The sequence below is a fragment of the Mirounga angustirostris genome, unplaced genomic scaffold (genome assembly GCF_029215605.1).
Source record: "Mirounga angustirostris isolate CCGP_5_RB_7025 unplaced genomic scaffold, mMirAng1.0.hap1 SCAF_4, whole genome shotgun sequence".
NCBI lineage: Eukaryota > Metazoa > Chordata > Mammalia > Carnivora > Phocidae > Mirounga > Mirounga angustirostris.
The window spans coordinates 119,339,880-119,352,949 of NW_026991712.1; the positions used below are offsets into that span (position 1 = coordinate 119,339,880).

At 41.0% G+C, this 13,070-nt stretch overlaps 1 protein-coding gene across 5 annotated transcripts in view; it reads left to right on the top strand.

Moving 5' to 3' along the window:
- Nucleotides 1–13,070, top strand: part of ZNHIT6 (zinc finger HIT-type containing 6) — an 82,440-nt gene that overhangs the window by 56,501 nt on the left and 12,869 nt on the right. For 2 of the 5 annotated variants that reach the window (XR_010410866.1, XR_010410867.1), the window contains exons 10-12: nucleotides 1,649–1,711; nucleotides 3,673–3,832; nucleotides 5,847–6,053. Coding sequence is in view for 2 of the 5 variants with exons in the window: in XM_045897286.3 (XP_045753242.1) it covers nucleotides 1,649–1,689 (41 nt within the window). In the remaining 3 variants the exon portion in view is untranslated. Of the gene's footprint in view, nucleotides 1–1,648; nucleotides 2,674–3,541; nucleotides 3,569–3,672; nucleotides 3,833–5,846; nucleotides 6,054–13,070 lie in introns of those variants that run through there. The other 3 variants (XM_045897286.3, XM_064588891.1, XR_010410868.1) reach the window with 2 other exon arrangements.

Sequence of the window (13,070 nt, forward strand, 5' to 3'; positions counted from 1 at the left end):
CACCCATCTTGTATCAGTCCAGTGGGAAGTGCTCAGAATGGTGTTACTTGCTTCACAGGTCCCTATTTGCCAAAGGTAGCTGGTAGATTTAGATGATTTAATAAGAGCTGCTGCTTTTCAGTCTTAAGAAAAAAAAAATGGAGTGCAGTAAAAGAAGAAAACAGGACAGTTCAGGAAGCAAAGCAAGAGAAGGGTTTCCCCCACACTGCAGTAGTACACAGCTCCATTAATTTAAAAATATCAGCAAAATGTGTTTCTCTGTTGTTCTAAGATAACTCCAATAGAAAATGCCTCTGCCTTTTGAAAAGGAATCCAACCCAAAACTGATGACTTCAATTAGTGAAAATACATAACATAGGAGCTACTCATTCACCAGTCTCTTGTTGGGCCAATATATCCTTTCATCCATTCTCCCTCCCTCTCTCCTCCCCTCATTCTTCCTTACCCCCCTTTCTCTTCCTCATTTTGACTGTGTGTGACATATTGGGGTGGGGAGATGGGGATGGGTCTCAGGCACAAGAACACACATGTGAACTTTACAGTGCAATAGGTGCTATAATAAAATGTGTATACATTGCAAAGAAAGCCAGAGGAGACCAACTGACTTGTATTATCATGGAGATACCTGAAGGACTGGGCTAGAGTTTCTAAAAGTCCATGAGGATCAGGACTGTATCTTGGATTGAACCTGTTTCAGTCCTTTCCTCATAAAAAAGGATTCAGTAAACATTGTGGTTGCTGGGACAATCTTAAATCTAGGTACCATCGACAAACCCCACGGAACTTGATAGTTGAATATGAGGCAAGATCTAGGTTTATGATTCTAGCATCAGCTCTTACTAAGCTGTGGGCCCTTGAGCATTTACTCTGCCTCTGAGCTTGATTTCCCTCATCTACACAATGGAAATAAAAGGCTATACGGCTGAAGCAAAGTAGTCCGTGTTTTAACCTTAATTTTCATAGTGTTTTAATATATTATTTCCTTTTAGCTTCACTATGCAATGAAATAGAGCTGTTACTCTGGTTGACTTGCATTCATATTGATTCAGCAAACAGGCTACACTGGGAGGTTAGATATAAGGAGGAAAGATCTAGTCTCTCTCCTTAAGGAACTCTCAGTTTAGTAAGTGAATCATAGTCTTGCTTGCTCCAGTCAGGACAGCTCCTTTAAAGGGGCTCCATTTCTGCTGTACGTTATATTTCCTATGAAAGGAAGGAGATGGCGATTAGTCTTCTCTGAGCCCACATTCACTCAACATACACTGACCCTCAATTTTAAGTTTAAAAAAAAAAAAAATTATGGAAAAATATATTCCAACCACACTTGGCCAGCCTATGTGATAATAGTGATCTTTCCATTGGTACGAATATGGGATCATAACCACACTGTGAAGTGACCATTCCCAAGTCTTCCACAGAGTCAGAAAGGATGTTGCCTCACAAACTATAATTGCCACTTTCAGACATCGTTTCTTTATTGTGGCCAGAACTGTATATCCCGGCCGCCTGGAACATGACATGGTTTGTCTGTCCCCATGAGCAGTGCTGTTGGTATGCATCAGAAGGGAGGAGAGAAGAAGGAAAAACAGAACAAGCTAAACAGAAACAGTATAAACACTTGACTGTATGTTTACTTATTTTTTTTCAGTGAAAAGTGAATCTCCCAAGAACGTTGGCAATGAAAATTGAGCACTTCTTCTGGAGGAAGAAGGTGAAAATTCCCAGACAATTGCAGAGGACTGACTATGCATTGACTAGCTGTTGGATGACTGGGATATTGTCAGTGGGCGGTTGAAATTTTTTGCTTCTCTGAGAGTAATTAAACAATCTAAAAGTTTTTTTTAAAAGGTGTATTTTCTAGCCTCTTGGATTGACTTGTAAGGCCCTTATTCCTAGTAATAACCCCTTTTCTGCACCTGACCAGCATAGTGCTTATTTCAGTTAGGCCCAGGGTTTTAATATGCTTAATTCCAAGGTTGAAAACTTTTTTTGTTTAGTTTGATGCAAGACCAAACCCAAGAATCACCTGTGTCAGCCACAAAGCTAGCAGTCTCGTTGGTAGAACCTCACTAAACATAAAGGCTGTGTGACACACCATGTAGCCACAGGAGGACTGACCCATCGTTACCTATTCTTGTCTTTGGGGTTTATTTGTAACTCACCCTCTTGAGATGACTGAGTGGGTCTTTTTTACTTGGGTAGCATCTAGTTCAGTGTCACATGTAAAGGATAAATAAATACTATTAACTATTACTTCTTATATTCAGTTCACAAAATCAATGGCTTCTCGTTGTTTGAACCATCAGTGCTCACAAATTTGGCTCTCCTTGTTTGCAGTGAGCTGTGTCTTATTATGAATTCTGTGCCTTTCATCCCGTTCCCATTCCACTCTCCTCATTACCATACAGGGGTGTTGTGATGAGCAGTTTTATGCTGTTTTGAAACATCCAGCAATAACTAAAGAAAGAAACACTTGGAACTCTTCAAAGTGTTACTGGAATGTATATGTGCATTTATGTATATACATGGCTTAATTTATACCTTATGGCAGCTCTGTATACATTATGATCTCACATATTGAAATTAAAGTTTCCTAGTTTTATTGGAATTTATACAGTTATGAAATTGCAATATGGCTATAAAAGAGTAAAAGATTATTACATCTGTGTTGCATCTGTGTACTTAATGGTTAAGAAAACAATGATAAAATGGGACATTGGTGAATTCATTTTTAGTTTATAATTGGGATAAGTTTTAGACCAAAAAGAAGCCAGAGGCATTAATTAAAGAGGCTTGGGAAAAATAGAAATGAGAAGATGAGCATAGGAGAAACTTGTAGAACACAATTATGTGTAACCTGGAGGTCAAAACTGGAGAAGCGAATCCAAAGACAATAAAGCCACAAAGACCCTTAGTATAAAAGTAATAGTGGAACTGTAATTCATAGAAAATAAGGTATTGCAATTTGAGAAATAGCTACACTTCCTAAAGCAGCTTCAGGAATCTTCCTCATACGTGAAAGGTTTCTGCAGAATTAGGTTTTTCACAGTATTTCTGGGGAGACAACTAAATGGGATTTCAAAGGATTCATATTTAATCTAAAAGTGAAATTTGTTTTCTTGAAACAGCAAGAAATAGGATGAATTGAATCAAATGTGTCACAGAATTGTTAGTGGGAAAAGTGGGATAAAGTACACACCAGGAGCATATGATCTGAATATCAGATGGAGAGCAGTTTCCTGATCGTGAAATCTGTTATGACATAGTCTCATTTCCAAGAAAAGTACTGAGTTCCATGTCTTCTAGAATTTAAATTGAAAACTGGACAACCAAAGGATTTATCCTATACTTTCCCCCCTGCCCTATACTTCGCTCGAAAGGGGGAAAACATCTGCATGATGCAGTGCATCTTTGCCATCCCTATAGTCTAGAATTCTATTAGATTTTTCAATTATAGACTGTTCTTAGGAAAGAATTTAGCATAGTTCCCTTAAATATAACTATCAGCTCATTTGATTAATATACATATTTATTCCCACAGGATTTACAAGAAACATGTTTGAGTGAGGTAACTGTGACAACTGCTTGGAGGGGGTGAAGTGGGAATAATTCACCAAGAGCCCTAGAAGTCCATAGTAGTTAAGACTTAATTTCTTTTTTTTCTTTTTTGAGGCCATCTCCATTTGGATTCTTGATAAACTCGGATGAATAAACAAACTCCCTGACCCATGTTAAGTTCAACATCCTGCATTTTGTTCATGAATCACATTTTAAAAGGAGGAAAGCTTCACCTGGCCTTCTTTATTTTTTAAACAATGATTTCAAAGGCAAGGTAGGCCTTTCATAATTGCTAATTATTATATAGGATTAATAGCCATAAATTACAGTAAACAAAGCTTGCACCTGTTCATATTATAAATAGGAATTAAAAGAGAGTTAGTATAATAGGTATTTAAGATTCCAAAGTGTAGTTGAGCCAATTTGTTTCCCTGTAGCAAGTAGTGTGGTTCAGGTTTCACAGTGTATAGTGAAATGTTAAACACCTAACTAATGCCAACAATTTTCTTATACATTTGGTTTAATTTGGTTGACATACACAGTGTGTTATACCTGATTTCATATTAGTCATTAAATTTTAAGTAAAGATACCAGTCTGCTTTTATTTAATCGTATACTACTGTGTTAAAATTTATTTTCAAGTAGATACTGTATTAACCAATTGTTCTTCAGTTGCAAGTAACAGAAACCCAACTCAGGCTAGCATAAGCATGAATGGCAACTTATTGGCTCATATACAGGGAAGTCCAGGCATGACTTGGTCCAAACACCCTAGGAAGCCATCTTTCCGTCTCTCATACCTAGCTCTGATTTGTGTTTTCCTGGGTTGGTTTTCTCTTTCAGGCCAACTTTCTCTTTGGGGAGGGAGGCAGTGAGGTGAGAATTGTAGATGGCAGCCATTGATAGTGTCAGTTTACATCATCATAAAGCATGGCAGCACGTTATACAAAATTTGGGAAAGAACTTTGATTTTGCCTACATTCAATCACATTCCATCCCTGAGCTGATCCAGAGAGGAGCTACCCCAGAGGAAGGAGAAATTATCAGAAAAAGGAAGAGGGTAGGGAACAGGAGAGGCAAGATGGTTACTGAGAATACAAAACTAACAGATGTTCGTTGTACCCTCTTTGAGTTTGAGTAGCAAGAGTCTTCTGATTTGAAATAACATAAGGAGTAAAATTCAAAACTAACCTGTACACCCGCATTGGCTTTAACTAGAGATTTTAATTCCTACTTGATGCCATTGCTGCTTTGAGTTGCCATTATAGACTTAAAAAAAAAAATACTTTCCATTTGTGTTTGACATTTTGTTGCTGTTGGTTTCATCACATGCACACAGCACCAATCCGTTGCCATCACAGATTTGGAAACTTCCAGTTTCATCAACATTTGAGAAATTTTGATATTGAAATTAGAGTTGTACTAGAGGAAAATACTTTTAAAAATGAACACTACTTAAAGAAAAATAGGCCCTTAAATAAATTTGGGGGGATCTTACTTCACTACAAAGTGTATTCTTTCAACTTTGGTCAGTGAAAGCTATCTAAAGTATGTGTGCGCATGTTCTTTAAAAAGAACTATAATGTAAACATTTCCCATATTGGAGTGTGGCAACTTCGCTCATTTTGAACTTCATAACTGAATGCATCCTTTAGCCTTTGATGAGCTACTACACAAATCTATTGCCGGTTTTCTTTCTTGCTGAATAAAGTACCAAAACCCTTACCCTTTATGACTTGGCCCCAACCTCCTAGTTTTACAGCCTCCTCCCTTGGTGTCTCTCTCTCTGTCTCTCTCCCTTCCCTTCCTCCCTCCCCCCCTTCCTCCCCTTTCTTTTTCCACCCTTTGCCTCAGTCATGAAACAACATAAAGGTTTTATGGACATTCCAGGTTTTCTCGCCCTTCTGTGCCTTTCTTCTGGTGCATTGTCTCTCCATGAACGTATTCTACCTATTCTCTGAGACCTGGCTTGAGCAGTAATAGTTGTGATCCCCGCATATAGAAGTCATAGTTAATGTTCACACTGGATGTGTCTCCTGATTGTCTAATGCTAATGCCATACTGGTTATTAAATGTGTTTAACATCATACTAATAATAAGAGTAATAGCTAACATGTATTAATAGCTTACAAAATACCAACCATTATTCCAAGCACTTTATGTACTTGGATCAACATTTAAGATTTCTCACAACAGTCTAGTGAAGTGGATGTGAGAGTAAAGCCCTATAGTAAGTGGGGTACAAAACAAAAAATGCAGTAACGTGAAATGGGTTTGCATTGTTGCAGGCTGAAAGATAGGACAGGCTGCGTTGGTACAGCTAACTGTCCAGGAATTCTGACCAGCTGACCATAGAGTCCCAAGTCCATTCTGTAGTTTGGCACCACATGGTGGCAGATGTCACTCCGGCTGAAATGTTGATGGGACAAATCTGAGTCAGTCCTGTATCTGACTTGTACTTCTAGGATAACAGCGTGAGTCCAGCAATCTCCTAGGTAGGTGATGCCTGTTTCATCATCCTTATCTGAAATTAACCCACCCCCTGCTTCCCCACTTCCTGAGACAGCCTGCCATTTCTTTCCCCAGCTTCACCTCCCCTCTCATATTCCTCAACTCCACCAAGAGTTAAGAATTTGAGCCCACCTGCCACTTGTGAACAGGGGTTAGGTGGGGAATGGGAATGGTCATGTTGGCAGCATCACTGACAGGATTTACCTTAAATCCATTTTACAGATGAAAAACCCAAGCATAGAGGTTAAAGCTTATTCTTAGGCCAAATTGCTAAATGGTAAATGATGGAGCTTGAATATTTTCCTTCTCTTGATTCCTCTCTGTACCTGGCATTATCTTTCTTCCTGTCTATATAATTATTGGTGAAATTCTTCAAGTCTTAAAGGGCCAAATCTATGGTTGATACTTGCATGAGAACGGAAGCACAATTACTGGCATGACGTAAGCCCTCAGGGAAGATTGGGCGTTGAGATGAGGTGGGAGGAGTAGGAAACCTCTTTAGATCAAAAGATTTTATAAAAAGTTTTAATTTTTATAGATTGATCTCCTTCAATCTATGGCAAAACCCCTGACTGATAGGATAATATTAATAGCTAAAAACCCAGAACTTAGCATGATCTAGGCACCATTGTAAACATAACTATCAGTCACTGAATCCTCACAATCCTGTGAGGTAGGTACTGCTGGGTTTCTTTGACCCTAAAATGTCATTAATGATACGATGTGTATTTTATGTAACACTAAGAAAGAAAAGATGGCTGCCAGTTACATTAATGACATGCTTTTTAAAAACTCAATTTAGACTGTTTATACTTAGAGAGCTCTTTTAGTCATTTTATTTCAACAAATCTAACACTCCATCAGGTGCCTGGGTGGCTCAGTTGGTTAAGCGACTGCCTTCGGCTGAGGTCATGATTCTGGAGTCCTGGGATCAAGTCCCACATCAGGCTCCCTGCTCAGCGGGGGGTCTGCTTCTCCCTCTGACCCTCTTCCCTCTCAAGCTCTCTGTCTCTCATTCTCTCTCTCTCAAATAAATAAAATCTTAAAAAAAAAAAAATCGAACACTCCATCGATTTATAAGACACACTATTTTGTATACCTACAAGAACGAAAAACAGAATTGTGTGACACATCCTGACTCGAGATGGTAAAATATGAAATAATAATGCAGAATTGATGTAATAGGGTATTGAGACAAGTTTTTGTATCACTCTGTGCTAATATAAAAAGAAAAACCTAAGTGAAACTACGGGTAAGGCATTCTGAGAGCTTCCCAGCAATCAGGACAGTGATTTGTGGACCCAAATACTGAAAGGCTGCAGTTATCCACTCGTGCCACCAGAAACAGCCACCAAGTCCACCTATGCACAAGCAGTGAGAACTACATCGTGACTGTGGCCTGGCCAAAAGCTATTTCACAACTAAAGATTTCAGAGATGTTAAAATGTGGGCTCAAGAGTCCCTTGAGTACAGTACCATCATCCCCCTTTTGTAGGATATGGGCAGAGAAGCTGAGCCACAGGTCAGTCACATGGAGAGTAAAGAGGTGAGCCCGGATTCAAACCAAGGCCAGTTGGACTTCAGAGGTCATGTTCTTAACCTTTAGGCTACATAACCTCCTGAGTGAGCTTGGTCTGGTCATTTTTTGGAAAAGGCCAGTTTCTTCGTACTTTGTAAAACTGCTTTGCTTGGAGCTTTTTCTCTTCGATGATGGACAGCAGGCTGAGTTTCTCCTAGTATGTTTTATTCCTCTCTGTGTATTTCATCCATGGTACTCACATATTTCACTGGTTTGAGCATAAAAACTTCAGTCACTTCAGTTGGTTTGAAAGCAGCTGTTAATGCTTATGCCAGTTTCCTTCAGTGGATTCGGGGGTATTAGGCTCAAGTCTGTTTTGCTGGCCATTATGAATTGTGTACTGTCAATCTGAGCACCGCTCAAAGCAGTTGCAGCAGACCTCAGGACACATGGCTCTCCAGGACTCCTTGGGATAGGGCCCACGGGGAAAGGACATAAGGATGCAAAGACAACTGTTAATGATTGTCATGTTGCAGGAGGGACATGTGCTGGGCATGCTGGTGACTCCAGCTGAGAGCGATTGAGCCTTGCCTCAATCTGAGGGAACTATAAAACAGGACAGGACAGGCTTGGGGGAGGTGGTCAGGCTGGGGGGTAGTTAGGACAGCCCATGGGAGGAAGTATCATTTCAGGACCTGTTGGGAATCAGGAATGGCTTCGGGAGTGGAAATGGGATGGTGGGAGGAAACCCATGAAAAGACCAGAGCAGACAAATGAAAGGCCTTGTAAACAGGGAAATGTGAGTTTTCATTCTTAATTCCATAGAACTCAAGCCACTTCTCATGCTTTAAACTATATAACCAAGGAGAGAAGTACATTAAACCACTTGATTTTTAAAGGGGGAATTTTCTATCTCCCTAGGGTACGTCATGCAGGGACTCTGGAATGGTGGTTTTGCTCTTAACTTCAGAAAGACCTCCCTTCTCCCAGGTTTCTGCTAAGCACTCAAAGTTATTTCTACTTTGAGAAGAGACCGTCACACACCACCTCTTGGTGTCATGATTTCTTTTGGCTCCTTGAACAGTTGATTCTAGTTTAAGTCCATGTGGTATAAGTCTGTGGTGCAAAGACAGTCCCAAATGCCCAGTAACTTCTTCGTTTTCCTAGAAAACTAGAAGCCCTGTGGTCCTACTCTTGACCATTGTTCTGTGTTCCTAAAGAAAAACAGTAGGGTCTAACCTCTGTGTTTTGAAGTTTCGGTGGCTGGTTAACCAGGTGCTGGGATGCTGTGCTTTTGGGCCCCCGCCAACACAGAAGAGACAGCAGTTTGTTCCATGTACCTGACAGATTGGAAGGTGTTTGTTCACACCCTCTGCTTCAGATCTCTCCCTGGAGAGGTTGGTCAGTTGTTCGGCCAACATCTTTGGCCTCTGTCGCTAGTGCATCTTAGAAGCCTGTAAATAGTTTCTGCCACAGTTGGACCCTCACAAACAGAACTCCTAAGCATTAGAAATGGAAAACTTGAGGTGCTGAGGAGAGCCAAGTGGGAGCGGGCATCCGGTCTCCGTGGGAATGAATTCATGGGACTCTGTAAGAAGGAAGCCACTGTTTGTGGCTGACCTGTGTGTGGACAGTCAAAGGCAGAACACGATCCAGAGGTTCTTTTCTCACTTTTCTAAGTGGCAAGGGGAGCAGTTGTGAGATGTGGCTTGGTTTTCTTTCTAAGCAATCAGATTCTCTTTTTCCCACCAAACTTGGGCACCCCTTAGCAGTGAGAGGGCAAGCAAGTTATGTCTCAGCTTATATCACACATCAAAAAGTACTTGATTTGAAATTCTGTAATGTAGCCCGCCCAGAAGTACTTCATTATCATCTGTAATCTCCTACAGTCCCATTTTGTCATTCTCCAAAGAGTAGTAAGGAATCTAGAAAGCTGAGGCCAAATGATGGTACAAGTATGGATTATATTAAAAGGTATAGTAAAAGTCTGTTGTTTGCTCCCTGACAGGCATCCCCCTTCTTTCTGGTAATCATGCCTTGAGTTCCTCTGGGAAACTACCAGCTCCCCTTTGTTCTCAGCCATCTGGTTTGGATGGGATTAAGCCCAACCCTAGCTCCTGGGTGGGTTTTCATCAGCCTAAACAGATCAGAGTATCCCACTCCTGTGACCACATGTTTGGTTCCAACAGTGCAAGTGGCCTAAGCTGGTGCAGTCTGAGGGAACTATAAAACCCGCAGGGCATGGACTCTCCCCTGCTGTAAAAATGTAAGGCTGAAAGTGGGTTAGCCTGTTTTGCTACTGTAGGGAGAGCCAGCCTGAAGCCAAGCCATCTATCCCCGTGGAGTGTTCAGTTGCACTAGCCAATACATTCCTTTTCTTTTTCCTTATTCAAGTATTTGTATGTGGATTTTCTGTCAACTATATCAGAATTTGAAACCAGAAAATGAAGTGTGGCAAGTTATAGGCCCTTGATTATGGAATTAGCTGAATCAAGATCGTGAGGAGAGCCTCTGTCCTAGACTGGAGTGTTGGTAGGGACAACATTTGTCCATAAAGGAAAAATAATCTTAACTTTCCCTTTAAGGACATTTTATGGCAGTTGCATACAGCACTTCTGTGACATCCCATTTATAGAACTTGGTCATGTGGCCACACCTACTTACAAGGAAACCAAAGAAAGTCTTGACGCTGGATGGCAATGTGATTGACTAAAAGTTGTGGACCTCCTCTGAGAGGAGAATTAAATGGGTGTTGGAGGACAAGGACTATAGTTGACCATTAGCAATTCTTGCTTTGTGGTACTGGAATAGTTGGTTTTTCCATTGTCTAATGTATATTGAGACCTTCAGTTCATATGTCTCCCTGGGGTGCCAAATTAAGGGGGACAAAAAGTTCAGGCTGTAGGATGGATTGATTATAAGTTGAAGCCTTTGTAAATCTTTTTTTTTTTTTTTTAAAGATTTTATTTATTTGACAGAGAGACACAGCGAGAGAGGGAACACAAGCAGGGGGAGTGAGAGAGGGAGAAGCAGGCTTCCCGCCGAGCAGGGAGCCCGATGCGGTGCTCGATCCCAGGACCCTGGGATCATGACCTGAGCCGAAGGCAGACGCTTAACGACTGAGCCACCCAGGCGCCCCAAAGCCTTTGTAAATCTTATAAGAAAGAGAGATTTACCTTGAAACTAATGCCTCTAAAAAACAAGAAAGCATAAAATAGAGCCTTGCTATAAGAAATGCTTTCTGCTTGTGATGGGTAGTCCCAAGTAGACTGAGGCAGTAGTTTGGGATCCTCGACTGAATGGAAAAGCCAGATTCCTTCCTACAGTTAAGTTAGAGCAAAATAAGGGAGAAGGGAAAGATTAGGACCTAGAATAAGTGTGATCTCCGAAGCCTCTTCTAGAATCCTCTTGTTATACCCTTCCAACCTGTCCAAAGGGACATCCAGGACTTTTGAAAAGATGCAGCTGGTGTGCAGCCCTCTGGCAAAGGGGCTGTTCCTCCCCTCTCTAGGTCATTGCTTTGTATTGCCCCCAGACAGAGGCCAATATGGAAGCAGAAGCCCTTAATTATAACCATCCCAAACCTGTACTCTAAATGAAAAGCTATTATAATCAACTAGATCTCTACTTTTATTACTAACCCACGGAATTGACCAGTGTATTAATCAGGGTTCTCTAAACAGAACCAAAAGGGTGTGTATACAGAAAGAGAAATTTAATATTTTTTTCTTGTCTTTTTAAAAATTCTTTAATTTTTATTTAAATTCAGTTAGCCAACTTATGGTACATCATTAATTTCAGGTGTAGTGTTCAGTAATTTATCAGTTGCATATAGCACCCAGTGCCCACATCACGTGCCCTCCTTCATGCCCATCATCCAATTACCCCATCATCCTACCCACTTCCCCTCCAGCAATCCTCAGTTTGTTTCCATAGTTAAGAGTCTCTCATGGGTTTTCTCCCTCTCTGATGACTTCCCATTCTGTTTTCCCTCCCTGCCCTACAGTCCTCTCACCTGTTTCTTATGTTCCACATATGAGTGAAACCATATGATAATTGTCTTTCTCTGATTGACTTATTTCACTCAGCATAATACCTTCCAGTTTGAAATAGATTTATTATACGCAATTGGCTCATGTGATTTTGGAGTCTGACAATTCTAGATCTGCAAGGTGAGACAGCAAGCTAGAAACCCAGGAGAGCTAATGTTTCAGTTCAAGTCTGAAGGAATGTCCTAGTTCAAAGGTGGTCAGGAAGAGGAATTCTTACTCTGGGAAGGGTCAGCCTTTTTGTTCTTTTCAGACCTTCATTTGATTGGCTGAGACCCACCTACATTTGGGAGAGCAATCTGCTTTCCTCAGTCTTCTAATTTAAATGTTAATCTCATCCAAAATATCCTAACAGAAACATCTAGAATAATGTTTGCCCAAATATCTGGGCACTACCTGGCCCAGTCAAGTTGACACATAAAGTTAAACATCACAACCAAAAACACACAGATGGGAGCCAACTAAAGTCATGAGGGGGGCGCCTGGGTGGCTCAGTCAGTTAAGGGTCTGCCTTCAGCTCGGGTCATGATCCCAGGGGCCTGGGATCCAGTCCCACGTCCGGCTCCCTGCTCCACAGGGAGTCTGCTGCTCCCTCTCCTCCCTCACTCGTTTTCTCTCTCTTGCTCACTCTCTCTCAAATAAAATCCTTAAAAAAAAAAAAAAGTCACAAGGGATTTATATCACAGAGAAATCTCCCAGTGACCAAAATGATTGCCCAACCCCTAAATCAGTCCTCAGAGCCCCATCCCCCACCACTCATACACTCTAGTGTTACCCCAACCAGCAGTGGCTGCTAAAGCTGTATGGTCCTCTAAAGAGGTTGGACAAGGGAGATCCTCTTGGAGAGTGAAATTGAGGCAACCCCAGACCTTCACCTCACTGCAAGATAGGGAGTCTTTGCCATTTCTGCCCAAAAAGATTGTAATATGTGTGAGGACTGATGGCCACCGGATGTTTCACATTCTCCCCTCTGCAATTTGGAATTTTTATTGCAGTTCTGTTTTCTCTTTCCTATTATATATACGGTGTGGTTAAACTTAACTATTTACCCACAGATCACTGAACCATGAAGAGTTATTTGACATGATTTGCACATTGACTTAAATATTGGACTTGGATCTAGCTTTAATAACTGGATGAGCTTTTATATTATCTCCCTTTGGGAAGGGAGTGTGACCTGTGTTTGGAAGCTGTGGGATGATGTTAGGTGGCCAGAGCTTGGACTATCCAACATTGCTTAGTCCTTCTATCTAATACTCCACATATCCTTTGAGAGCTACTTCTCCTTCTCATCTGTGTGGTTTGGCTGAGATTGATACCCCTCTCCCCATTCCACCCTCTCAGCCAAAGTAATTGGTTCAGGAATGGGCATGTCAATCCCATTTTCACTAAGAATGCTAAAACTCCATCTCTCTTCCTCATTGGGCTAACTT